Source organism: Urocitellus parryii, chromosome 13 (genome assembly GCF_045843805.1).
Source record: "Urocitellus parryii isolate mUroPar1 chromosome 13, mUroPar1.hap1, whole genome shotgun sequence".
In the NCBI taxonomy this organism is placed as follows: domain Eukaryota; kingdom Metazoa; phylum Chordata; class Mammalia; order Rodentia; family Sciuridae; genus Urocitellus; species Urocitellus parryii.
Genome location: NC_135543.1, coordinates 23,684,279 through 23,711,971, shown reverse-complemented (window position 1 = coordinate 23,711,971; position 27,693 = coordinate 23,684,279). Strand labels below are relative to the sequence as shown.

The 27,693-nt window shown below is 37.5% G+C and overlaps 1 protein-coding gene across 1 annotated transcript; it reads right to left on the bottom strand.

The window, feature by feature from the left end:
- Positions 1-19: 19 nt before the first annotated feature.
- Cfap53 (cilia and flagella associated protein 53) lies at positions 20-27,608 on the bottom strand. Its single transcript, XM_026393778.2, has 8 exons — positions 27,424-27,608; positions 21,786-22,018; positions 21,311-21,484; positions 12,349-12,652; positions 11,563-11,781; positions 5,643-5,859; positions 3,702-3,804; positions 20-287 (listed from the first exon to the last, which is right to left on the bottom strand). Exons 1-8 carry the CDS (start codon positions 27,490-27,492, stop codon positions 59-61), a joined length of 1,548 nt encoding a protein of 515 aa, XP_026249563.2. The 5' UTR covers positions 27,493-27,608; the 3' UTR covers positions 20-58.
- Between the last annotated feature and the right edge of the window lie 85 nt (positions 27,609-27,693).

Below are 27,693 nucleotides of genomic sequence, written 5' to 3'. Positions count from 1 at the left end.
ATACAAATTCAGAGAATAACATTAAAATATTGAGAAAAGATGCACTGATGTTTAAAAGCTATGATGGAAGCTTATCAGGGCATGCCCTCCTCCAGGGATGAATGTTTCGGGGCAACACTTGATGGTTGGTCAGGAGCTCCTGGATCTTGTCCAGGAAAATCTTGTTTTCTGCCATTCCTGTTTCAAACTCTCGCCGTTGTTCTTCCTTCTCTGCTTCACGGGCTTGCTGCTGGTAGGCTATTTGCATCTCAAGTTGCTTCCTATACTCCTGGGCTACCGCATAGCGTCTAAAGGATTAGAAATGCCAAAGTACAAAGTTATAAAAGTCATAAGCATTTGGATTTAGAGCACTTTAATAAAATTTGATCTGTGAAGTCAAATCATGATTCCCATTAAAATCAGGAAAGTTTTAGGACTGGGTTGTGGCTCATCAGTAGAGTGCTAGCCTAGAACATGCAAGGCCCTGGGTTTGACCCTCAGCACCACATACGAATACATAAATAAAATAAAGGTATTGTGTCTAACTACAACTAAAAAATAAATGTTTTTATAAAAAATCAGGAAAGCTTCCTTTGTAGCTGAAATTTTTCACAATAAAATGTATGGGAAAAAATCAGGGTAAGTGGGAAAGAAATGGATCACATAAGAAACAATGGGTTTATTACACATAATCCTTATGACCTTATGACAATCAAACCCATTTCTGTATATCAGTGACAAATCTTCTGAAAGGGAAATATGGAAAACTACCCCATTTACAATAGCCTCAAAAAAAAAAAAACTTGGGAATCAACAAAAAAGGTGAAAGACCTATACAATGAAAAGTACAGAACCCTAAAGAAAGAAATCAAAGAAGACCTTAGAAGATGGAAGATCTACCTTGTTCTTGGATAGGCAGAATTAATATTGTCAAATGATCATACTACAAAAAGCACTATACAGATTTAATGCAATTCCAATCAAAATCCCAATTCTATGGCATTCCTCATAGAAATAGAAAAAGCAGTCATGAAATTCATCTGGAAAAATAAAAGACCCAGAAGAGTTAAAGCAATCCTTAGCAAAAGAGTAAAGCAGGTGGCATCAGTATACCAGACCTTAAACTATATTACAGAGCAATATAAAAAAACAGCCTGGTATTGGCACCAAAAGAGACTGGTAGACCAATGGAACAGAATAGAGGACATAGAGACTAACCCACCAAATTACAAAGATAAAGGCACCAAAAACATACACTGGAGAAAAGATAGCATCTTCAACAAATGGTGGTAGGAAAAGTAGAAATCCATATGCAACAAAATGAAATTAAAACCCTCTCACCATGCACAAAACTCAACTCAAAGTGGATCAAGGACCTAGGAATTATACCAGAAACCCTATGTCTAATGGAAGAAAAAGTAGGCCCTAATCTCCATTATATTGGATTAGGCCCCAACTTCCTTAATAAGACTCCTGTAACATAAGAATTAAAATCAAGAATCAATAAATGGGATGGATTCAAACTAAAAGTTTCTTTTCAGAAAAAGAAACGATCAGTGAGGTGAAGAGAGAGCCTACAGAATGGGAGAATTTTTTTATCCCTCACACATCAAATAGAGCACTAATCTCTAGGGTATATAAAGAACTCAAAAAGCTAAACACCAAAAAAACAAATAACCCAGTCAATTAATGGACCAAAGACCTGAACAGACCCTTCTCAGAAGGTGATATACAATCAATCATATATGAAAAAAATGGTCATCATCTCTAGTAATTAAAGAAATGCAAATCAAAACTACTTTAAGATTTCATCTCACTCCAGTCAGAATGGCAGCTTATTCAGAATACAAACAACAAGGATGTGGGAGAAAAGGCACACTCATACACTGCTGATGGGACTGCAAGTTGGTACAGCCAATATGGAAAGCAGTATGGAGATTTCTTGGAAAACTGGGAATGTAACCACCATTTGACCCAGCTATCCCTCTCCTTGGTCTATACCCAAGGACTTAAAAATAGCATACTACAGGGACACAGCCACATCAATGTTTATGGCAACACAATTCACAATAGCTAAATTGTGGAACCAACCTAGATGTCCTTCAGTAGATGAATGGAATAAAAAATGTGATATATATATATAGAATACTACTTAGCAATAAAAGAGAATAGAATCATGAAATTTGCAGGTAAATAGATGGAGTTGGAGGAGATAATGCTAAATGAAGTTAGCCAATCCCAAAAAATCAAATGCCGAATGTTTCCTCTGCTATAGGGAAGCTGATTTATAGTCTGGTAGGGAGGGGGAGCATGGGAGGAATAGACAAACTCTAAGATAGGTCAAAGGGAAGAGAGAGGATGGGAGAGAACATGGAGTTAGAAATGATGGTGGAATGAGATGGACATCATTATCCAAAGTATATACATGAAAACAAATATAATTTGGTATTCAACCAGATATAAAAAATTTGTGCTCAATATGTGTAATATAGTGCATTCTTCTATCATATTAGAATAAAAAATTAAAAAATAATCTTATGACAAATATGATTTTAGAGAAGGAATTCTTCTACACTTCTCAAAATATTTACTGCTGAGTGGAGGGAGTCCTTAGTCTCAATTCCATCCCTCACTCTTCTCCAAGGAAAAAGTAACTTATCTATCAGTAAAATGGGAGAGAAAATGGCATGCCACTTGAGCTTTTCCCTTGTCCTCTTGGAAACTGGCCTGCTTGTTTTCTGTTTTGCTCCAGATCCATGCAGGGGAGGCCTGCAGTGGTCTGGCATTGCTGAGGACTGGATGGATAAGTTAGCCTCATTCTACCATTCTGTTTAGCATTAATAAGATAATTTCTTGCATATATAAATCTCATTTTGAACATATAAGACACTTTTAAAAAATGCAGAATGTGTTTTTTCTTGTATTAAAAACTGCAACAGGGCTGGAGTTGTGGCTCAGTGGTAGAGTGCTTGTCTTGCATACGTGGGGCACTGGGTTCGATCCTCAGCACCACATAAATAAATAAAATAAAAGTATGGTGCCATTCTACAACTTAAAAAAATGCAACAAAATTTGCCATCCTAACCATTTTTAAGTGTACAGTTCATAAGTTAAGAATAGTCACATTGTTATGAAAGAGAACTCCAGAATTTTTCCATTTGAATAAACAATTCCCCTTCTTTACTACCTCCCTTCTGCCCCAAGTAACTACAATTCTGCTTTATTTCCATGAAAAAAAAATGTTTTTAACACAGAGGAACTCACTTAGTTACATCTCCAGCCCTTTTTAACTTTTGTTTTGAGACAGGATCTCTCTAAGTTGCCCCAGCTGGCCTCTAATTTATGGATCCTCCTGCCTTAGCCTCCCAAATAGCTAGGATTATAGGCACTCATCACATTGCCTATTTTAAAAAATCTATTTCAAATGTATTTTATATTTTAAGATGTTAATATAGCTTTATAACCAATGTGTATAATATAATATAAGAATATAAATAATGATCTTATATTTATAATAATATAAATAATGACAATGGAATTTTATTTCACCAAGACAGTTGGTGCCTATTTTAACATAAAATTTTGTTAATAGTTTTGAGCTTCTAGAAGGAAAAAGGTAACGCTAACATAAGATAATATGAATAATGTATGAATTATGGCAAATTTTCTCTCTCTGTTAAAAATTTAGGAAACAAATGATAATAAAAAACACAAAACTATACCTCGAAAAATTCTGCTTCTCTTCACAGTTAAGTTCTTTAAGACCTTCGTTTATGCGTTCCTGTTCCATAGCATTTTCTTCCTCTTCTTTGGCTTTTCGTTGTACTGAGAAAGGCAAATGACTTTTTTAGACAAAATCTGCTGTTATTTTTCTTGGCACCAAAGTCATACTGTCTTTAGAACTTAGAATCACTGGGCTTGATCTTGGATCAAGAAGGAAGAAGTAGTTCTCTCCAGAGTAAATAAGCCTAGGCTCTTAAGTACTATGATCTACACAGATTTCCTCTTAACCATTTTTCATGAAAATTTATAAGTAACCTTTTTAATACCAGATGTTAAATTAACATTAGCAATGTTAAAACGTGCCTCACTTTACTCCTCTTGAGGACAAGGAGAGTTTTATGCCATTTATGTTAATAAGAGAGCTTATTATAAAATAAATATTTTTAAAAGTATATAAAACCCTTATAAATCATTTTTAGAAACTTAAGCATCACAATGGAAAAAAAGACAAAAGAAGCAAAGAGAGTTTACAAATGACTAAATACAATCAGTCACATGATCCAGATTTTTGAGAAAAAACTCTCTCTATATAGTAAAAATACTAGAAGGAAATACTCAAAATTTGTGAACAGTGATGAATTCCTAGGTAGTGAAATTATGGTAGATTTTGTTTTCTTCTTCATAAAAATGGCCTCAAATATTTAAATTTTCCATGTGTTCTCAATAATTTCACCATTTATGACTGATAAATATAAAAACATCTTCAGTTTATAAGCTTTGTTATCATTTTCTTTACTTTTATTTTTGGTAGTGTGGGGATCAAACCCAGGGCCTCATGCATGCTAGGCAAGTACCCTTCCCTAAGCTACATACACAACCCTTTCTTTTCATTTTCTCAAAATTTCATCTAATATTGAGTTAACGTTTATTATAATTGTTGGAGTGAGAATTATTCAGCGGAACTGGGATGAACTTTCTCTTGCAAAGATCTCTTGTGTGAAATATAATGGTACCCTAATGGTAAATATGTTCCTATATTGCTTCTCTGGCAAATAGCAGAAATCTGAAGGTGTCAGTTTACCCTCTCTACAAACATTACCCTGTGTCCAAGCATTGTTTAAAGCTCAGGGAATATAATGGTGTTGTGTAGTGTTCTATAAGAGATACAAGTGGCTATAAGATTAATGGTAGCCATAAGTCCATTTAAGCATCTCACAGGGTTGATACTATGTGCAGGGACAAGATCAACTACATACAAATAAAACTTTCAAAGCTTACCTTCAAAGAATAACTTAATCTTCCTTTATGAAAGAGAAACCCAGTTATTGATGTGAACTGAATGCAGGTATAAAGAAGGGGAAGGATTCCCCAAACGTATAGTATCTAGACAGACACCATCTTGGCCAGTGGGTCATCTGAGATGTGAACAAGCCACAGTGAAAGTCCTAAGAAGACGATTCATTTCTCTGAAACAAGAAAGTCTCTCAAGGAATGAGACATTTGAGCTGGCCTTGAAGGGTTTCTAGGAATTTTCAAGATCAAGAGCATCATAGGCAGAAAAAAACTACTTAAACAAAGCTATGGAGGTATGGAAACACCTTCAGAAAGAAAAGAGGGACAAATAAAAGGGAAGAGGAGGAACTGTGTCTGTGTTCCCCACCCTTCTGTCCTTTGCAATTATCAAGGCACATGGTATTCAAATAACATGCTGCTTCTTTAACCCTGAGGACAACTCTCCTGGGACTACTCATCAACTGCTGGGATATGAAATTCTTCGTGTTTATGTCTCATGTATTGAAGTAGGTAAGATTAACAAAAGCAGGAACCTACTGCAATGTGCTCGGCTCATGGTGTTTCACACACATCGACTTAAATATTTTGGTTGTTACTTAAACTGAAGTAAGGGTACAATATAAAAAAATTGTAATTTAGTTCCTTACACTTTTCTTGAACTTGGAGTTTTCTTGTACACATAACCTCATTCAGGAGTTGTTTCCTCGCCTCCTTTTCAAGCCTCAGCTGCTTGTCCTTCTCAGCCATCTTCTTTTCCTTCTCTTCTTCTAATATCCTGTCCAATTCTTTCTCCTGAGCTTTTTCTTCCTCACGTCGTTGTAGCAAATATTTATAATATATCTTCTGTTCTCTTGCCATATCTCCCTACATAACATAAAAATTAATTCATTTATTAGAATTTTAGACCTGGTAAAGATATTAATGATAAGTTTAAAAGCAATCTTTTGAATCTATAATCCCAACCTTTCAGCTACATACTGAAACATTCACAGAAGAACTACTGTGTCTTGGGTTTAATTCAAAATACTCAGGAATGCTGGTGAGTATAGACGAAATAAGAACAGTCATGAGTTGATGGTTGTTGAAGCTGGGTATAGACACAAGGGGGTTCATTGTATTGTTCTTTGCATTTGTTTGAAATGCTTGGTAGTGCATTTTGAATACATTAATTCAGATACTTTCTTAAAGTATTTAAAGTATTTCTCAAAGAATTCGCTGAATCATTTTCAATGATATAGCTTTATTTTCATTTATTACAATTAGGTTGATGAAATCTTAACCAGGTAAATTAAGTCACTTATAATGCCGTCTTGATGACTCGTAATGACAAAACTTTGTAATACCAATTATGAATTTTGGCTACAGTTTGGAATCACCTGGAGAAACAAAAGAATATTGAGGAGAGGTTAGGGCTGTAGCACAATGGTACAGTGCTTGCCTACCATACACAAAGCCCAGGTTCTATTATTAGCACTGGCAAAATAAATAAATAATAAAGTATTGAGGGATGAATTTCAACCCTAGAAATTCCTGTTTAAGGGATAGCTTTTAACTTCCCCAGGTGATCATAATGTGCAGCTAAGGTTGAAAACTATTTCTTTTCATGAAGACATTTTTAGTTAGCTACTGCCAGATAACAGTGATAACCCAATAGCAATGAGTTCATCTAATAACTAGGTTGTAGTTGTTATTAAATTTACAGTTTCTCACTAAAATGGGGGAAATGACTGATTCTAGGACTGGGCAGAAATTGAACAACATGAACCTAGATATTTTATTGTGTCATAAAGCAGGAAAACTATCACGGACTACTGGGTAATATCAAGAGCATGGCAGCCAACTTAAAGGGACTCCTAACCTATGAAGAGGTAATCTGAACATCAAAACAGAAGAATGACCTAAGTGATCCATTAAAATAGTTTAAAACTAATAAATTTAGCAATGCTATAAGATATAAGATCTATATATAAAAGTCCAATGTGTTTCTATTCTGTAGCAATAAACAATCTGAAAATGAAATTAAGAATTTCATTTACAATAAGAATTTTATGCTTAGGAATAAATTTAACAAAAGAATTATGAAATGTATGTTCTTTTTAAGTTTTCAATCAAGCTTTTAATGAAAAGATGAAATGTATATTTTTAAAACTAAGAAATATTATTGAAAAAAATTAGTTAAATAAAGTGAAATACATCCCAAGTTCATGGATCAGAAGATAATACCTTTTAAATGCCAATACTCCCCAAATTGATTTAAAGATTCAATCCAATCCTTATCAAAATTCCATTGGCTTCTTTGCAGAAGTTGACAAGCTGGACAGCCCAAACAATTAGAAAAAGAACAAAATTGGAACTTCATATTTCCTGATGTCCAACTTACTACAAAGCTACAGTAATCAAGACATAATAGATATGTGAGACTGGCATAAGGACAGACACATAGAATGACAGAATAGAACTGAGAGTTCATCCAGAAATAAACCTTTACTGTCACTGATTTTTGACCCAGGATGCTGAGGCAATTCAACAGGGGAAAAACAGTCTCTTCAACAAATGGTGCTAGGCTAGGATAACTGGATAGCCCATGAAGAATAATTAAGTTGGAACCTTATTTCACACAATATACAACATTTTGCAGGGAGCCACCCGTAAATTACTTGAGAGTTTTTACTCGGTATGGAGCCATGGAAATTTAGGTTTTTCCTTGGGAACTATCCTGGCTCCCCCGAGTGCATTATGTTGCCCAAGGCACATGACCTCTATCTCTGCTCTACTAGGAAGACCCCACTTGTACCTCTGGGAACTGGCCAGCCCACCTCCTACCTTATTTGGCAAAGAACATTCCATGGAAAACCTTTGATGTTCCCCAATATAAACAAAGCAAGCACGGGCTCCATTTTGCTCTTTTTATTGTGGCAGCTTCATCCCTAAGATCGGCTAGCCCGTCCCACACCCACTTTTAAAATTACTTTCTGGTCCTATGGTTTCTTCACCACTTAACGTTTCTTAGCTTTTATTCCGCAGACAGCTCATTCCACCAAGAGGAACTCCATTCCCACCCACCAACACCCCCCATGTCCCTGCGCGGGGAAATGGGCAGGACATTTAATTCAAAATAGATCAAAGGCCTAAATGTAAAAGCTAATACTACAAAACCCTAAGAAGAAAACAAAGGAGCATATCTGCATGACCCTTAAGAGGTAACAGGGTTGTAGACCCCATACCAAAATCACAAGCAGCAAAACACATCAGAAATAAATTGTACTTCATCAAATTCAAAACTTTTGTGATTCAAAGGACACTAAGATGATCCCACTCCTCGATTTATACCCAAAGGACTTCAATTCAGCATACTACAGTGACACAGCCATGTCAATGTTTATAGCAACTCAAATCACAGTAGCTAAACTATGGAATCGACCGAGATGCCTTTCAACAGATAAATGGATAAAGAAAATATACATATACAATGGAATATTCCTCAGCCTTAAAAAATAAAATCTTGGCATTTGCAGGTAAATGGATGGAACTAGACAATATCAAGCTGAGTGAAATAAGCCAATCCCCCCAAAAAAAAGCCGAATGTTTTCTCTGATAAGCAGATGCTGATCCATAGTGAGGCGAGGAGATAGGAAAGAATGAAGGAAATTTGGTTGTGTAAAGTGGGGTTGTAGGGATGGGAAGGACATTAGAAAGAGACATTATTACCCTATATACATGTATGATTACTGGAGTGACTCTGAACCATGTACAGCCAAAGGAATGAGAAATTGTGCTCCATTTTTGTACTATATGTCAAAATGCATTCTACTAGAAAATAAATAAATTAATTAATTTTAAAAAGGATGCTAAGAAAGTAAAAAAACAACTCACAGAATAAGAGAAAAATATCTGTAAATCATTTATTTTTAAGGGACTTATATGTACAATATATAAAAATTCTTCATAATGAAAAGAAAACATGGCTTTAAAAAAAGGCAAATGGCTTCCACTGACTTCAAATAGTTGTCTCCAAAGAAGATACACAAATGACCAATAAGCACAGGAAAAGAGGCTCAGTGTCATTCATCATTAGAAAAAGGTAAGCCAAAGCCATAATGAGATATCACTTCAGATACACTAAGGATGACCAAAATAAAAATAAAAAAGAAATCAGAATCCTCAGTACACTACTGGTAGGAAGGCAAAATGGGATAGTTGGCAGTTATCAAGAATCTTCAACATGGACTTACTTACAACTCCATACTACTACTCCTAGATACATGCCCCAAAGAAATAAAAACATCCATCCACATAAAAATTAGTACACGGACTTCACGGTAGCATTATTCACAATAGTCAAAAATGTCCATTGACTGACACGTGGATAAACACAATGTGGTGTATCTATACAGAAGAATCTTTTTCAGCCATATAAAGGGATATAGTGATAAATGCTATATAATATGGATAAATCTTGAAGACATCATGCTTGGTAAAAAAGTCAGTCAAAAGGTCATATATGATTCCATTCATGTGACAGTCCAGGCCAGGGAAATATGGAGCCAGAAAGTGGATCAGTAGTTGCTTAGGACTAGGGCTTGAGGGTAAGGAAGAGGGGAAAGTTGGATAATGAAAATGTTTTAAAATATAGGTATGTGGCAATGGTTGTAGCTACCTATAAATATGCTAAAAACCACTTAACTATACATTTCTAATGGGTGAACTATATATAATATGTGAATTATATCTCAATAAAGCTGTTAAAAATAAAATAATTCAACTGAAAAAAAATTCAAAAAAGCAAGTCAATTAGAAAATGGGCAAAAGGCATGAAGAGACATTTCATTGAAGAGAATATACAGATGGCAAATAAGCAAATAAAAAGTAGCTCAATATAATTAGCCATTAGGAAAATGCTATCCTATCCTTGACATTGTATATTTTTGTAAGATATTACCTTTGAGAGAAACTGAGCAGATAGTACAAATGAATCTCTCTGTATTCTTGTTTGTTTCCTTTTCCTTTCTCCTTTCTTTCTTTTTCTTTTGCAGTACTTGGGGTCAAACCTAGGGTCTAGGCAAGTACTCTACCATTAAGCTGCAGCCCCAGCCCATTTTTAAAATTTTATTTTAAGATAGGGTCTTTTTCTTTTAATATTTTATTTTTTAGTTGTGGTTGGACACGATGCCTTTATTTAATTAATTAATTTATTTTTATGTGGTGCTGAGGATTGAACCCAGGGCCTCGCATAGTGCTAGGCGAGCGCTCTACCGCTGAGCCATAACCCCAGCCCAAGATAAGGTCTTGCTAAATTGCCTAGGCTAGCCTTGAGCTAGAAATCCTCCTGCCTTGGCTCTCTTTCTCTCTCTCATGCAATTTCTTAAAATTGCATATGAGGGGCCTGGGTTGTGGCTCAGTGGTAGATAGCTTGCCTAGCATGTGTGAGGCACTAGATTCAATCCCCAGCACCACATAAAAATAAACAAATAAAATAAAGATATTGTGTCCATCTATACCTAAAAACAAATATTTTAAAAAGTTGCATGTGAATCTATAATGACCTAAAAATAAAAACTTCAATTAAAAACTAGGAGCTGGTGGCATGGTGGCACATGTCTGTAATCTTAGCAACTTGGGAAGCTGAAGCAGGAAGATTATAAATTCAAGGCCAGCCTCAGCAATTTAGAAAAGCCCTAAACAAAGTAGTGAGATCCTGTCTCAAAATAAAAACTAAGGAAAGAACTGGGAATATATTTCTGTGGTAAAGTGCCCCTGAGTTCAATCCCCACCACCCAAAACAAAACAAAACAAACAAACAAAAAAGGGTTAAACTGAATACAACGGTTCATATCTGTAATCCCAGCTACTTAGAAGGCTGATGCAGGAGGATTACAAGTTGGAGGCCAGCCTGTGCAACTTAGTGAGACTGTCTCAAAGTAAAAATTTTAAAAGGGCCAGCAAAGTAGCACAGTAGTAGAATACTTGCCTAGTTTGCTTGAGGCCCTGGGTTCAATCCCCACTACTGCTACAAAACAAAACAAAAACAGGGGCTAAGGGTGGAGCTCTGAAACATGCAGAACATGCTTCAGCACACTCAAGGTCCTGGATCCATTCCCCAGAACTACCCAAAACACAAAGCAAAGCAAAATCCCTCAAAACAAAGCAGCTGTAGGAAAAGCACAAACCCCTTAAAAGTTCAGTACAAATTCCAAAGGTACAAGCAGCAAAATAAACACAGAATGCCTTTCCCTAATCTCTTTGTCTGACACTAAGACTTTACATATCCTTTAAAGTTCAACTCAAAGGCCACTTTCTCAGAGATGTCCTCCTCAAATTCCAGCTTTCAAACTTTGGCAGCCATCAGGATTCACCTTGTCCCTGCCAAGATTCTGATGCTGTAGATGCTGTGACTTTCTGTTTCTAAGCTTTTCTATGACATGCTGACCCTGCCCTTACAGCTGCCACTGGTGGTCCATGGACCACACTCAGAGCAGCACCATCATACTTATGGTCATTTTCCACAAGACTGAGAATGCAACAGGAAATCCTGTCCAGCACTTAGTGGGCACTAAATAAATATCTTACTCTTTTCTGTTTCTTTTTATCTGCTTCTTCCTGTAAGTCTTGAAGGGCCTTTTGTGAGAGTTTCATGTTCAGGTCCTGTTCTTCTCTGTACTCCTGCTGAATATGCTCCATCTTCTCCTGTAAGGCTTTCTGCAGACCAGTCCTCATTCCCTGCTTTGCCTTCTGTTTCTTTAGTTTATCTTGTTCCTTCTCAAGTTTAATCTGTGCATTGTCCCTTTCCTAAGGTAGAGCAATAATAAAGTTAATGCTTCAATCAGTAGAGCCAAATAAAACAAAGAAGTTAATACATTTGCTTTAAGAGACGAGACTAAGAGGTTTCTGGGAATAAGCCCCTGTGCCTGCATGCACATGTACATACATACACCAACACAACTGAATTCAGGGGGGGTTTAAGAATAAAAGTTGCCTTTTTGTGGATGACTTAGCTATAAAGCTTTATGAAAACTGCTGTGTATACGTTACTATAAAGTAACAAGTAGTTAGTTGTGAAGCTTGCAAATGCAGAAAAGTAAAGAGAAGTCACTTTAATTCCAGTACCCATCACCCACCACTAATCTCAACATTTTGATATATTGGCCTTTCAGCCTTCAGCTTCTGAGCACATCTGCATATCTAGACTTGGATACATTATTAATCAGCAGTCAGAGTCCAAGAATGGAAATGTGCCCTGGGAACCAACCAGCCAGGCCTCCCTCAAGGAAACAGTTCAGGAACAGACCAGCCTGCAGACTGTGGGAGCTGCAGAGCCAGAACTGCAGCCTGTTGCCGACCTTCAGGAAGGCTCACCAGGAGGCGCGCCTCCTCCTCCTTCAGCAGCTGTTCGGCCTGCTTCTGGGCCAGGATGCTGGTGATCTGTGCGTTCAGCCCCAAGCGTGTGTTCTCCACCAGTTCTTTCCGTCTCCTCTCCTCCTGGGCTTCTCGCTTCTCCTTGGCTAATCGGTCTTCCTCCCAGAGCCTGGAAAACATCTGCTCTTCCACTAATTTTTGCCTCTTCTGCTCCTCATTAAATGCTACCTGTGCTTTCCGCTCCTCACACACCTTCTTCTCGTGGATATTGAACAATTTAGTACGAAGCTCTTCACAGCCTTCCCTGAAAGGGGAATTTAAAAAGAAGAAAAAAAAAAGTCAAAACCCAGCCTTTTTTGAGGCACTGCTATTCAACCACATATCTTCACAGTCATAAAAGAGAGAGGTGAAAGACCTGGATGTAGACCATGTGCACTGAGGAAATACATGAGGGTCAGTAGGGAGGCCAGCCAGGAAGCCACTGCTCCAACACAGGTGCCCAAGTCAGACAAAGAAGGCTCATAAACCTAGTTTTACAGTTTGCTGTTGTAAGTTCCTTGCTTAGCATCTGGATCGCCATCTTAAATGACAGCTGCCATTTTAAGAAAAATTTCGCTTTCCCAGCCAAGGGCCTTTCTGAGAAAAGCTCACCACTCCCTCATACCAATCCTTCACCCCTGCATTCTTTCTGGCCCAAGGGCTTATCATCACTCCCTCCTTAACTATCAGCATTAGGACCCCCCCACCTTGAATCTAATCCCTGAATCTGTCCCATAAAAGACCCGAACCCCAACCCTGTTTTGCCTCTCTCCCTCTATGGAGACATGGCCTTTATTCGTCAGCTCTGATAAATAAGCTCTCATGTGTATCTCTACCTGGTCTCCATCTTTCATTTCTTTCTCGTCATCTCTCAGTTCATCGCTTTCCTTTCACCTATATGACGCTGGATCAAAAACTCAACTTATTTGAGCCTGTTTCCTCATCTAACTGCCTTTCAAAAGTTCTAATGAGGATGATGGATAATGGATGTAAATACCTGCCAGATAACAGAGGCTCAATAAATGGTAACCATAATTATTCTTTTAGAGGAAACACAGGAGCAGTGGTTCCTGCAATATTGTAAATGGATTAATGACTGGATGGAAGAGACCCTGCATGCACTTCCAAGGAAAGCGGTAAAGGCGGGGTCAGCATGCCATCGTAAAGCTTCACTGCTTTTGCCGTCCTGGCAGGGCCCATACCCACTGAAGGGGTTTGGCCCAAGAAGAGAAAACAGCCCCATTGTTGGGGCCCCAGTGCCTTTTCACACCAAGGCTGATGTACTATTCAAGAAGAAATGCTCAACCAGGTGTGGTGGCACACACCTGTGATGCCCATTGACTAGGGGGACTGAGACAGGAGGATCCCAAGTTCAAAGCCGGCCTCAGTGATTTGGTGAGACCCTAAGCAACTTAGTGAGGCCCTGTCTTAAATTAAAACGTTTAAAGGGACTGGGAATGTTCCTCAGTGGTAAAGTGCCTAGGTTCAATCCTCAGTAAAAGAGAAGGAGAAGGAGGAAGAGGAAAAAAGGAGGAGGAAGGAGAAGAGGAAAAAAAAGAGAGGAGGAGAAGGAGGAGGAGGTGATGATCTTCACTTAGTGTCACATCTTATCCTTTCTTTCAGTTATAGTAATTCAAAATTTTTTTTTCAAAATTTCTTCATCAAGCCTGCTACGGTTTGGATATGCTGTATTCCAAAAGGCTCCTGTATTGGAAGTGTAGTCTCCAGTGTGGTGGTGTTGGGAGGTGGTAGAACCTTTAAGAGAAGGGGCCTTTGGAGGTAATTAGGCCACGGGGCCACCATCCTCAAGAATGGGTTAGTGCTGTCTTCTGGGTACTATAAAAGATTGATGCCGGCCTCTTCCCAGACTCTTACTTCCTTGCTTGCGTATGTGTCCCTTCTGTACATAGCCTGTTCTCTTTTCACTTCTCTACCATATTGTAGCACAGCCTGGAGGCTCTTGCCAGGATGTTGGCATCATGTTGTTTGGACCTTCCAGCCACTGAAATTGTGAGACAAACAAACCTCTTTACTTTATAAGTGTCCCAGCCTCCAGTACTCTGTAATAGCAACACAAAACAGATTAAGAGCCCATTTTTAAATTTAAAGACTGTGATTCTCAATCCTGTCTGTACATTAGAATTACTTAGGTATATTTTCAAAATCCTAATCTTTCCTTTTCTCATGCTGGATGAGTAAAATTAGACATACAGGGGTGGGACCCAGGCATCTATGTTTTTTTTTTTTTTTTGGTTGTTCACAGCATTACAAAGCTCTTGACATATCATATTTCATACATTAGATTGAAGTGGGTTATGAACTCCCAATTTTACCCCAAATGCAGACTGCAGAATCACGTCGGTTACACATCCACAATTTTACATAATACCCTATTAGTAATTGTTGTATTCTGCTACCTTTCCTATCAGCATCTATGTTTTTAGAGCACCCTAGGAGGTTCTGGCATACAGCCCAGTTTAAGAACCTCTGATTGAAGTCAGTGCTGATAAAATATAAGATCCTCCTTATTGGCATCAGATCAAATTGGCATCAGATTCACCATTTTAGGTCAGGAGCCATTTTACCTAGAGGCTCCAAAGTTTGGATTCTGAGGCAGTGCTGCTTAACTTCCCGAAGAACATGTGTTTGCTAAACGATCAGCCCCACCTCAGCTCATGAAGCAACTTATGAAATTCCTCTTGTGAGCTATAAAGTTACTCTGTGAGTGCCGACACGCTGCTGCTCTCCTGGGAGGGACAGCCTTGTCAGTTTGCCTTGTGTTACTACCAATAAATCTCTTGCGTGAGATTCCAGTGTGTGGTCTTTGGATTTTGCGTGGACTCTGTGAGTGTCCTTTCACTCTTGGTTTCTAAATCAAATGTAGCACCAGGAGGCTGAAAGTTGGATAATAAGTTCAATAAAGAAATTTTGAAGATATCATAGTTGCTAAGAAAGGATCAGGTCTAAAAAGTCATTATAAAGGTGGCAATACCACCCAAATCAAATATTGTTGTGTATTTTTTCATTATTTAATGAAAATCAGACTCATTTCCCTAACTGAACTGGAATCATTTTTAAGGACTGGGACTCAGGAGTGTACTTCTTCAATATGTCCCTTACTATTTACTCAGTGCTCAATGAATAATCATTGGTTTAACTGATACATAATCATATTAGTAACATAAATGGAAATCAGTAGTTATCTCATATTCTGTGGAAGACCCAACAGGACAATAAGAGCTGAAATTACTAGGGTATTAAAAAAAAAACCAAAAGGCAAAAACAAAACAAAAATGACACTTAATACTTAAAAATGAATTCATTAGTCTCAAATTTTATCAGTTAAATTCTATCAGAATTAGGCAAGAAAATTTATTAAATTCCTTCCCAATCCTATGACTCTGACTCTATAAAAAATGTTATTTAGTGAATGAAAATCTAAGTCCTAATCATAACAAGAAGTATGAGTTGCAGCATTTTTTTCTTTTTTTAATTTTCTAATTATAAAACTAATAGGTATTCATTATTTAAAAAAAAAAAAAAGCTGGAAAATGCTGGGTAGTACACACTTGTAATCCCACCCACTTGGGAGGCTGAAGCAGGAAGATGACAAGTTTGAGGCCAACCTAGGCAACACAGCAAGACTCTGATTAATAAAAGACTCTGATAAAATAAAAAGTCCTATAGATGAGATTCAGTGGGAGCCATGCGTGAGGTTGTGGGTTCACTCCCTGGTGCCCAATGAAACACAACAAAACAAAAACAGAATGCTGTAAAATACAAAAAAGTATGAAGACACCAAAAATATAAACATTGCCAGGCATGGTGACACATGCCTGTAATCCCAGCAATTTGGGAAGGTGAGGCAAGAGATCAAAAGTTCAAGACCAGCCTCAGCAACTTAGCAAAACTCTGTCCCAAAATAAAAAATAATTTTAAAAAAGACTGGGAATATAGCTCAGTGACCCTCAGTTCAATCTCCAGTACGAAAAACTAATTAATTCATTCATTAAAACACAAAACTTAATCCCAGTATATTTTCTTCCAGTCTTGTGAGTGTGTGCATGCAGTTTTTACTAGACTGGAGGTCATTCTGTGTGTGTGTGTATTTGCATCTTGACTTTTTTAACTGAACATTTTATTGGAAACAATTCCTCATCAAATATTCTCAAAATTCTCAAAATATAATTGATTACTTCAAATCTTTATTGTAGTTTAAGAAAGTATGTAATAAAGGCATAGACTGTAAATATACCATGGTTTACTTTAAAATATCCCTATTTGATAAATATACTGGTTACTTTTGTCTTCTATTATTATATTCCAGTCAACATTTTAATATGTGCCTCTTTCTGCTTATCTCTGATGGTTTCCTTAAGATAATTTCCTTCCTTAATATATAATCAGAGTGTACAAACATTGCTAAGACAGTTGAGACCATCTGCTGCCAAAAAAAAAAAAGGCTGAATTAATAAGCACAGGAAGGTACCCACATCAAATAAATGTGTCTTAGATCAGCAGGGGCTTCGAACTTTTTTTTCCCAGTACTGAGGTTTTAACCCAGGGGTGCTTTATCATTGAGCTACAAGTAAGCTCATAATGAGATATCACTACACACTAGTAGAACAGTGAAAATAAAAAATAGTGACAATAACAAAACCTAACAATGTGGAAAAACCGCCTCTTTTATACATTTCTGGTGAGAATAAAAAAATGGTAAAACCACTCTGGAAGTCTGGCAGTTTCTTAAAAAAATTAAATATACACATATGACCCAGAAATAATATATGGCAATTATCCTTAAAGAAATGAAAACTTTAATGTTTTGAACGACCAACAATAAAAAAAAAAGAAAAAAGAAATGAAAACTTAACATTTACACAAAAACCTGCCACCAATGTTCCTATTACATTCACTTGTTAAAGAGCCCCAAACTAGAAACAACCAAAATGTCCTTCAATAAGTGAGTGGTTTAAACAAACTAAGATGATTCAATACAATGGAATACCACTCAACAATTAAAAAAAAAAAAAAAGACAAACTAGTGACACATACAACAACTTGGATAGACCTCAAAGGCTTACACTGAAACTAAAAGATCACATATTATGTGATTTCAATTATAAAACATTCTGAAAATTATGAAACTACAGAAACGGAGACGTGATTAGTGGGTGACAGGGCTTGGGAATGATGTGGGTGAGAGGGGAGAGTGTGACTTGTAAAAGGGTAGCACCAGATCTTTGTGGTGCTGTGGATTCAAGTTGTGGATCATGAATGTGGTAGTGCTCACAGAAGTGCACATACACATTGTACTACTGACGCTTTTCTTCTCATATTGTACTATGAGTACAAAAGATATAAACAGTGGAGGAAATTGAGTGAAAGGTACATGGAACACGTACATTTTTTTGTGAATAAACATTTAAAAGTTAAAAAAGAAATCATTGGCTATCCTTTCTTCTCATTATTACTGAAAATAATTTTGTTGTATAGAAGACTAGAATCACTGAAAATAATTCACTCCAGGTATCAAATATTTTAAGAATGTCACTGATTATACTAAGAAATAAATGCATAAATAAATAATGTGTCTACCAAAAGACAAGAATATTCACTGTAGCTTTATTCCTAAAAGTCCCCAACTAGAAATAACCCAAAATGTCTATCACCTGGAGAACAGATAAATAAATTGTAGTGTATTCATACAATTCATACAAAATACAGTATATTTTCTTCCAGTCTTGTGAGTGTGTGTATGCAGTGTATTTTATTTTATTTTATTTGTAGTTGGACACAATACCTTTATTTTAGTTTTATGTGATGCTGAGGACTGAACCCAGGGCCTTGCACATGCTAGACGAGTGCTCTACCGCTGAGCCAAACTTCAGCAAAGAGAGGAGATTTCAGATGTTTTTTGGTGTTTGCAGTTTCTACTAGACTGGAGGTCATTCTGTGTGTGTGTGTGTGTGTGTGTGTGTGTGTGTGCGTGCGTGCGCGGTGTATACATATTTGCATCTTGTAAATATACCATACAGAAGCAAATAGAAGGAAAAGAAGAAATTTTTCATTTTTCTTTATGTATGTATTAAAGCCTTAATTATATTATCAGTAATGAGACCTAATACAGCAGCCTTACTCGTTTACTGCTCTACATTGAAGAGTTGACCATGTTGCATCAAAACTCTGAAAACAACTGGTTTTTTAGATTGATGAAATTATTATAAGATGGATTTGTTTCTTTAAAAATTCTAACGATTCCTCCAACTAGCAAAATTGTTACACAAAATGAAATTTGTAAAATGTCACTGAATTCATAGATATTTTAAGAGCACAAATCACTTATGAACAATTCATTTTTCTTAATATGCCAAGAAGCATTCACTAGGGAATAGGAAGTATATGAATGAGCCTTTGAGAGACATTTTGCAAGTATCCCGTCTGCCTCCATAGCATCTTCCCCCTCACAGCAAGTAGAGAGGCTGTCCAAGCCGCACTGAAGACAAGGTATGAGGATATTCTTTGCAGATGCTGCAAATCTAAGTTGAATCCTGTTCTGGTTACTTACAAGCTTGAGACCTAGGAAAACTCCTATCTGTGGAACTTGGTTTCCTAATGGCAGAATAGGTGAGTGACAAGTCCCTCTGGCCCTATGTATCACTACTCTGGTCTTCTTCAGGGCCCTCCTTCAGCAGCTTCCCAAGCTCTGGAACTTCCATCCTTTCCAGTTACAGCAGTCTGAATTTACTCTTCCCCTATGTATCTGCCACTGTGCACACTATTCACCACAATAGCTTACTTCTGTGGATTAGGATAGCCTATATTGTTAATAGCAACTTTATGGGGTTGTTATTAACAACAAAGAGAGGAGATTTCAGATGTTTTTCTTTGAAGCATGTCTTGCTCCCTCTATATGCTAGAATTTGCTGCTTTCTCATATCTGCTGACCTTTGGGTTTCTGACCTACTTACATTTTGAGTGCTGTCAAAAATGAACTTTAGTATTCTCTCAGTATTCTACCAGATTTGAGCTTAGGATTTATGTTATTCTTGGACCACCCATTTTTGATTCCAGCTTAATATATATGCACTCTTTTCCCACTCACACTCAGTGACCTGATGACCTAAGTGAAATTAATTTTCCTTAAGTCAATCAATTGATTATTCTACTACAGAGCTTGGCACAAAGCAGGGGCTTGTTATGGTTTAGATATAAACCATCCCCTGAAAGCTTATGTGTGAGACAATGCAAGAATGCTTTGAGGCAAAATGATTACACTATGAGAGTTGTAACCTAATCAGTGGATTGATCCACCCAAATGGATTAACCAGGTGGTAACTGTAGGCAAGTAGTAGGGTATAGCTGTAGGCAAGTAGTAGGATGTAACTGGAGATAAATGGTCACTGGGGGTTTCCCTGGCACCTTGCTCGCTCGCTCTGCTTTCTGACTGTCATGAACTGAATAGTTTTCTTCCACCACACTCTTGTGTCATGATGTTCTGCCTGACCTGGCACCCACAACAATAAATGGCTGACCATGAACTGAATCTGAAACCGTGATCAAAATAAACTTTTCCTCCTCCAAATTGTTTTTATTGGGTATTTTGGTCATAGCAATGAAAATCTGACTAATACAGGTCTCAAACATACATACTGAATGAATTCATAACTTCCAATGGCTATATTTTAAATACTTTCAGATAATATTTGAACTATAAAAATCTTAACCAGTTATTCTAAAATTAAAAAGAAATAAAGTGGATGATTTGGAACATTCCATAAGTCACATCATGTGATCATCACTGCACTGAAAGACATGAATGAAAAAACAGGGCAAAATGAACAAACCAACCTGAGAAATACAATAGCAATTCTTTTTTTTTTTTTAAAGAGAAAGAGAGAGAATTTTTTAATATTTATTTTTTAGCTTTCGGTGGACACAACATCTTTATTTCATTTTTTATGTGGTGTTGAGGATCGAACCCAGCACCTTGCGCATGCCAAGCGAGCACGCTACTGCTTGAGCCATATCCCCAGCCCCGAATGGCAATTCTTAATGTTCACCCTCTTTAGAAGTACAAGAAGCACTGAAAATATAACTGAGGAACTATAATATAATTTATAAATTATAAATATGCCCTTGCTCTAAGAACTGTAGCTCTAAGAAAAAATATAGGACACTGAGAATTTTCAGAATATTTTTCTTTAGATGTAAGAAATCTCTTAGTTTCTGAAGTTAAAAACATCTGCCAAACTCTTGATGATGTGGTACTATAGGTCATCTTAGAGGATGGGCACTATAAACCTATAAACCTTCCCACTATTAAGTGCATGGCACTGAACGGAAATCAGGTTATAGAATCAGAGTATCCTAAAATGAAAGCCCAAGTTGAAAAGGGATCTGTGAAGTCAAACCACAGAATCAGATTGAGTACAGTAAAATGCAAGGATCTGAAAACAGAAGGTTACCATGGGTCTGTGTCAGGAAATGGATTGGAAATCCGGATGATCAGACTCCACGGATCAGGATATCAGGCAAGAAAACAGACAGGAAAGAGCAGGGAACCTGGCATACACTTGGTACAGGTGGAAACTACAGCACTAAGGAGGAGAGCCAGACTTTACCAAAGATTCCCTGGGACAGGGCTTTAAAAGAACCTCCTGCCAACAGTAAGGCTAAGGTTAACAGCTAATATTCAATAACAAAATCTCACTAGGTATTACCATTCTAACTGGGAAGCAAGCACAGAACACTAGAGCAGAGTTTTCAGTCAAATTCAGTACTTGTATTTTTCAGGGCTAAGATTTAAAAGTAGGAATACTGTGTTACATCCTCCTGATGCTATAGTAACTGTAAATTAGCATTCTTAAATCTTTTCTAATATGCCCAATTCAGATTCTATGTGTTTTTCCAATTCCATTACCTGAATTGCTGGTCTAACTTTTCCGCCACAAAATTTTGTCTCTCTTTTTCTTTCTCCTCTTTTAATAATTTGCTTTTCTCTCTCATTCTATCTTTTTTCTCCTCAATGGTTTCTTTTTTCTGTTGCATTTCAGCAAAATACTCATTTTCTTCTGATGCCAAAAATTCACGTAGCCTGAAACAAACACATATATACACACACAAATTAAAACTCTCATTTAATGTGTACCATTTTACTGATTTTTGTTATATTCAATTTCAGAATGACATATCTAATCATAAATTTTACAATATAATTTTGTTTCCATCTAAATGTAGGTTATCACAAGTAAGAATATTAACAAGCAATAGGTATTAATTTAAATATAAATAACTCAGCCATGACCTTTACTATACTTGATAATTTGACTGACTAATATTAAATTGTGGTTTGGAGAATGTTTCATAGTCTCGCCTGCCAGGTGTATAAACCTTACCTGTTTCGTCTTTCTTCAATGTTGATGATATACCCTTGCATAGCGTCCTTGACTCTTGCTTGCACAAGGTTGTGCAAAAACTTGTGGTCATTGCGACGGTCCCACTCAATTTTGAGACGATCCCGCTCTCTAGCCTTAATGGAGGCCAAAGTAGCATGGTACTTCTGGTGGCTGCGTTGGAATCTTTCCAGATGTTGCTGTTCAGACCATTGGACTTTGGGAGGTTTGGCTCTCTGAAAACAAACAAACAAAGAACAACAACAAAAAAAAAAACACTATCACTTACAATAAATAAAAAATAAACAGCATATTTTCAATTAACTATGACTTCCACCAATAGTTATACTAAATACAATTGGGTATTAAAAAACTAATACATCCTGTTACAACTGAAAATACCATAAACACATAAGGAATAGATTGTTTGATTCTCTGAGTTTATACTTAAGATGTCATCAAATTAGTTTCAAATACAGATGTTCCTTGACTTATGGTGGGGGTTACATCATAATAAATTTTGTCATTAAAAATGCTTATGGGCTGGGGTTGTGGCTCAGTGGCAGAGTACTTGCCTCACACATGTGAGGCACTGGGTTCAATCCTCAGCATCACATAAAAATAAATAAATAAATAAAAATATTGTGCCCATATATAAATAAAATATTTTTAAAAAGTGCTTGTAATCCACCTAACCTACTAAACTTCACAGCTTAGCAACACAGTACACCACAGAGTATCTTTATTCACCCTCATGACATTGTGACTGACTGGGACCTGTGGCTCAATGCTCTGCTCAGCATCTCGAGAGTATCATACTATATATTGCTAGCCTGAGAAAAGACCCCAATTCAAAATTGAAAGTACAGTTTCTACTGAGTGCATGTTGCTTTTGTACCATTATAAAATCAAAGAATTGTAAGTCGAATCATCAAAGGTTAAGGATCACTGTATGTCTAAAGTGTTATTTGAGTAAAAGTAAATGAAAATATAAAGTTAAGATTTGTACAGGACTCTATAGATTATTTATTCAAACTCAGTTGCTTAAGTGATGTGCCCAAGGTATGAATAGTTAGGGTAGACCTGAACAGAACAAGAATTAGAGGTCTTTTAATTCCTGACCTTGATCTTGCCACCCACTGCTCCACATCCTTTCTCAGGGGTAAATACCATAGTAACTACCATCAAAATACTTTGAGAAGGAGCTATTATATAAGTGTAGGATGTGGGCTGGGGATGTGGCTCAAGTGGTAGCGTGCTTGCCTGGCATGCGTGCGGCCCGGGTTCGATCCTCAGCACCACATACAAACAAAGATGTTGTGTCTGCAGAGAACTAAAAAATAAATATTAAAAAAAAAATAAGTGTAGGATGTGTGTGTGTGAGTATAGTGTGTGTATATATATAAATGTGTGTGTATATATATATATATATATACACACACACTTAGTATATAGCTCTACATCATATATATTAGTATATATTACTACATATGCTATATTATATAGCAATACAATATATAGTATATATTATAGACTTATGTAATATATTGTATATATACAACAGATGCTATATGTAACAGTATACAGGAAAATATATAGTATATAAGAACTATATGTATTGTATAGATCTCCATATTATATAATATATAGTATATACCATTATATATAATGTAGCAAATATAACATAGTATATTACATACTGCATATAATATATAATAGATATATAGACATTATATTTGTGTCAATGAAAAACCCTAAGGAAGAAATGAAGTGAGAAGGGAGAGGAAGGAAAAGAAAAATTCAAAAAAGCTGGCGGTAGAACTTTATTTCTATTTCTATGATTTCCAGAGGTTAGAATGCAACGGCTGTGCTACTGATATTCTGGGGTAGCTTTGATTTTTGTAAAAGAGCATAATAATCTCTACCATAGTTAGTTTCTCAATACAAATGAATGAATTGATCAATCAATCAATCAACATTTCTGTGTCGACTCGATGCAATTTCTGTGCCTCCTGGACCCACCATGAAATCGATTGTCTTATGCTTTGTTTTTTCAGTAACAATTTTATCTAGTCATCCTTAGGTGAGTTGTGAGACTCTGGGGTGTTGATTCTCAGTAACAAAACTTTAACTCATGAGGCAGAAAGTCAATTTGATAAATTATATTTAGGACATCAGTGGAAGGGTTACCAGAATACTTGGTGTTTTCTAAGAATATTTCCAGGGGAAAGAATACCAACAGGGCTGGGGATGTGGCTCAAGCGGTAGCGCGCTCACCTGGCATGTGCGGGGTGCTGGGTTCGATCCTCAGCACCACATAAAAAAATAAAGATGTTGTGTCCACCAAAAACTAAAAAATAAATATTAAAAAATTCTCTCTCTCTCTCTCTCTCTCTCTTAAAAAAAAAAGAATACCAACATATGAAGATAGTTTGATGAAAAAGATTCAGGGCTTTGGGGGTTGGGGTTGTGGCTCAGTGGAAGAGTGCTCACCTAGCAGGCATGAGGCACTGGGTTTGATCCTCAGCACCACATAAAAATAAAATACTGTGCCCACTAAAACTAAAAAATGAACATTGAAAAAAATAAAAATAGAGATTCAGGGCTTGAAAAAATATATAGGCACTTAGATGTAACTAAACAAGATAAAGTAGGACTGAGGTGAGGAGGAAGCAGATGTCATTGAGGGTTAGATCATGAAAAGTAACTAGTAATCCATATCAGAGTTACTTGGAGCCTTACATCCAACTATAGAGAAAGTATTATTCTCTAATATTTTGGTATTTCACAATGCAGATTCTGTGACAATAAAGCTGAGCAGGAGCAGGGCCATGGCACCTTGGGCAAAATACACAGCAGGAACTTGGGCTCCTGGTAGACACAAAGGATGAGAACAGGAACCATGCATTATTATCTAGAAACAATTATCTTCAATGGCCAGGACAGGAACAAGCCTGAGGGGTACATTTTGTCTAAAGAGAGGAATGAGGGTGAGGGGTGGTAAGAAACAACATGATTAGCAGCTTCGGGGCCAGGAAGCCTTATAAGGCTCAGGGTATCCTGTGCAGGACTCCAGTCTTGAAAGAACCCACTCCCTGGATAAACAAAGTAAAACCTATAGTTCTCTACCAAGGTGATGCCAATCTAGGCAGTCTTTGGCATTGCTCAAAATCCATATTGTTCAATAGAAATATAATGCAAACCAAATATGAAACCTTTGTAGTAGCTTTATTTTTAAAAGTAAAAAGAAGCAGGGGAAGTTAATTTTGATAATTATTTTATTAGACCAATATATCCAAATATTATTTCAGCATGTGACTCTACATTTCAAGTGGTCTAAAGCCATAGGTGGCTTGTGGCTATCATATCATACACCAAAGCATTGGACCACACTAAAGGCAAGATAACAAGATCTACTAATGGGCTTGTATTTTCAAAGTTACTGAGGGCTTGTTACTGTAACATCTCCAGTTATAATTTTGAGGAATACAGTTTACAGTTTACTACCTTAAAGAACAATGCCTTCATCCTAGGTTTAGTTCTGGCCTCTACCCATTAATTGTGTTAAGCAAATTGCTTAATCTCTTTGAGTCTTACTTTTCTAATCAGTCAGAAGAGCAAAATAAATGCCCTTCCAGTAGATAACCACATTCTATTTTTTTATTGCTTTCTTATGGGGAATTGTCTAGTGTTCAGGTCTCATCTCTTGATGACTTTAATTATTTCCTTAATACAACTCTGTCATTTCTTAGCACACTCACAGGCCTGAGAAAGAGTAGATGCAACCACTCTGATCTCTTTTTTCCTCCAAATTCTTCTGTAAGCACAAAGTATTCAGTAGACCTGCTTCTTTGATTTGGTGGTACGTGGGAGACCAACCTTACTCGTGACTGAGTCACACTCCCCGGCTGGGTGCTGAGGCGCTCAGTCACAGAAATGTGGCAGAGCTTTCCCCACCCTTCTCGGTTCTGAGGGTCGGTGTCTCCTGCATGGGTGTGTCTTGTTACAGCCCCATGGGTGAAGCTTTGCTCATCTATTCCTTTGTAATATAACCCCTTGCCCTGTTTAGGATAGAATCTTCCATGGAAGTGCCTTGTGTGTGTCCCCTTCTCTTACTGTGCTCTTGGGTGTGGCCTACCCAGGTGTCAGTCAACCTGCTGACAGTGAACATCATGAAGATAGACTCAGCCCCCTGAAACCTGACCCCTTGCCTCATTTAAATAACTTCTCCTCAATAAAAGGGGTCAGCTCGTGCTCTAGCTGTGTCTTCCTGCAGACCCTTAAGGTCAGAGGAGCCGTCACAGCGACCCCAAAGAAAAAGGTATTGTGTCTCTTGTGTAGTTATTTCGTGCAGCCCAGTTAGCCCAGTTTAACTGGAGTGACCCCTGAGCCTTTTAGTCGCGAGAATAGAAACCCAGTAGTGGTATATTCTTTTCCTGTTCCTTATTAGTTTTCAATATAAATTGTAATAGCACCAGATTACAGATGGCCCAGGCCCTGAGTGCTGACTCAAAATAGATTAGATGCTGTCCCTCAAGAAATCTGACTAGGATTATCATTGAGCCCTACTCCATAGAACCTTCCAGTTTACTGCTTTTCACCTCCAGATTCTATAGTCCTTGGACCTAAAGAAAAGGGAGCAGGTCCATAGGTTGACTGAAATTTTCTGTGGAGCAAAATACAATTGTCCTTGATTATCACTGATATTTCTTTCACAAATTGCTAATACAGAGAATGTATATTATTATCCACTGTGTTAACATTTAGTGGTTTATATGTATGAGCAAGTTGTTTCTGCAACTAGATTATAAGCTTCTTGAATGCACGGATCAGGCTTCTAATGAAGATTAAACCTCCTCCCAAAGTCACTATATCTTCTACAGTGCTGTGCTGGAGATGTTACAGGAGGGGCTCAGGCAAAAATCATAATTGCCTAATGACACATGGTGGTGCTTTCTGATCTATATAAACTAGTTGGTAGGAACAAATGAATACAGGTGCCTGAACCATTAGTGTCTGGGCTTCTCAGCAAGACTCATCAAATTCTGCAATGTCTTCCTCTGGCATACTCCCAGCCTTGGAGGCAACCACCTGGCGTATTTCCAGGTCTGCAGAGATACTTTGGTCCATTTCTGGTTACTGCTTGAGTTGGCACAGGTAAGGTTCTATAGCCACACACACTCCCACACAATCCAATTCCTCTTCCATAGACAATTTTCCTAGGGGTACATGAAGGATCACCCATAATCATACTGCTGAATCACAGCCAGTACAAATCCCAGATCTGCTTCCCACCCTGTTTCCCTTTTTTCCATGATACACATTACTCATTGCAAGGGGACAGACCTCCTTCGGGTGTCTTGAAGAAAAAAAACAAAAAAACAAGATCCCAAGTGGTTATTCTCCAAATACAGATCGAATTATTTTAACTATAAGTCAGGAGGTAAAGAGGATAGTGGAGGATAAGTGGGTGAGGGCAGAAATAGATAGTGACTATCCTGCTTTCAAAATTCAAGCTGCCACATCAGATATTCACGCCACTAAAGAAAAGTCCCTGCAGGGGGCAGGTTAGGTTTGACTAGGCCAGGAGTGCCGGGAGATGGAGAAACCTGCAGGGTCTCACCACAGTTCCTGCACTTACCACCATCAACACTTTAGGGGTTGGGCCCTTAATTTCCCGCGGGAGGCTGCCGAACTGCTGGCTGTACATTTTCCCCTCCGTTGGTAGGCGGTGGGCAACCACCGTAACCTTCCAGACCGGCTTCCGCAACGCAGAGATCTGGTTGCTATGGTGCACCTCGAGGGGTGCGGGGTGGATCCGGCGGAAGTCAGTTTGGTAGCCATGGGGGCCACAGACGCTGACACACAGGACTTCCTCTAACAGCCCAGGATCCGCGGAAGTCAGTCTGGT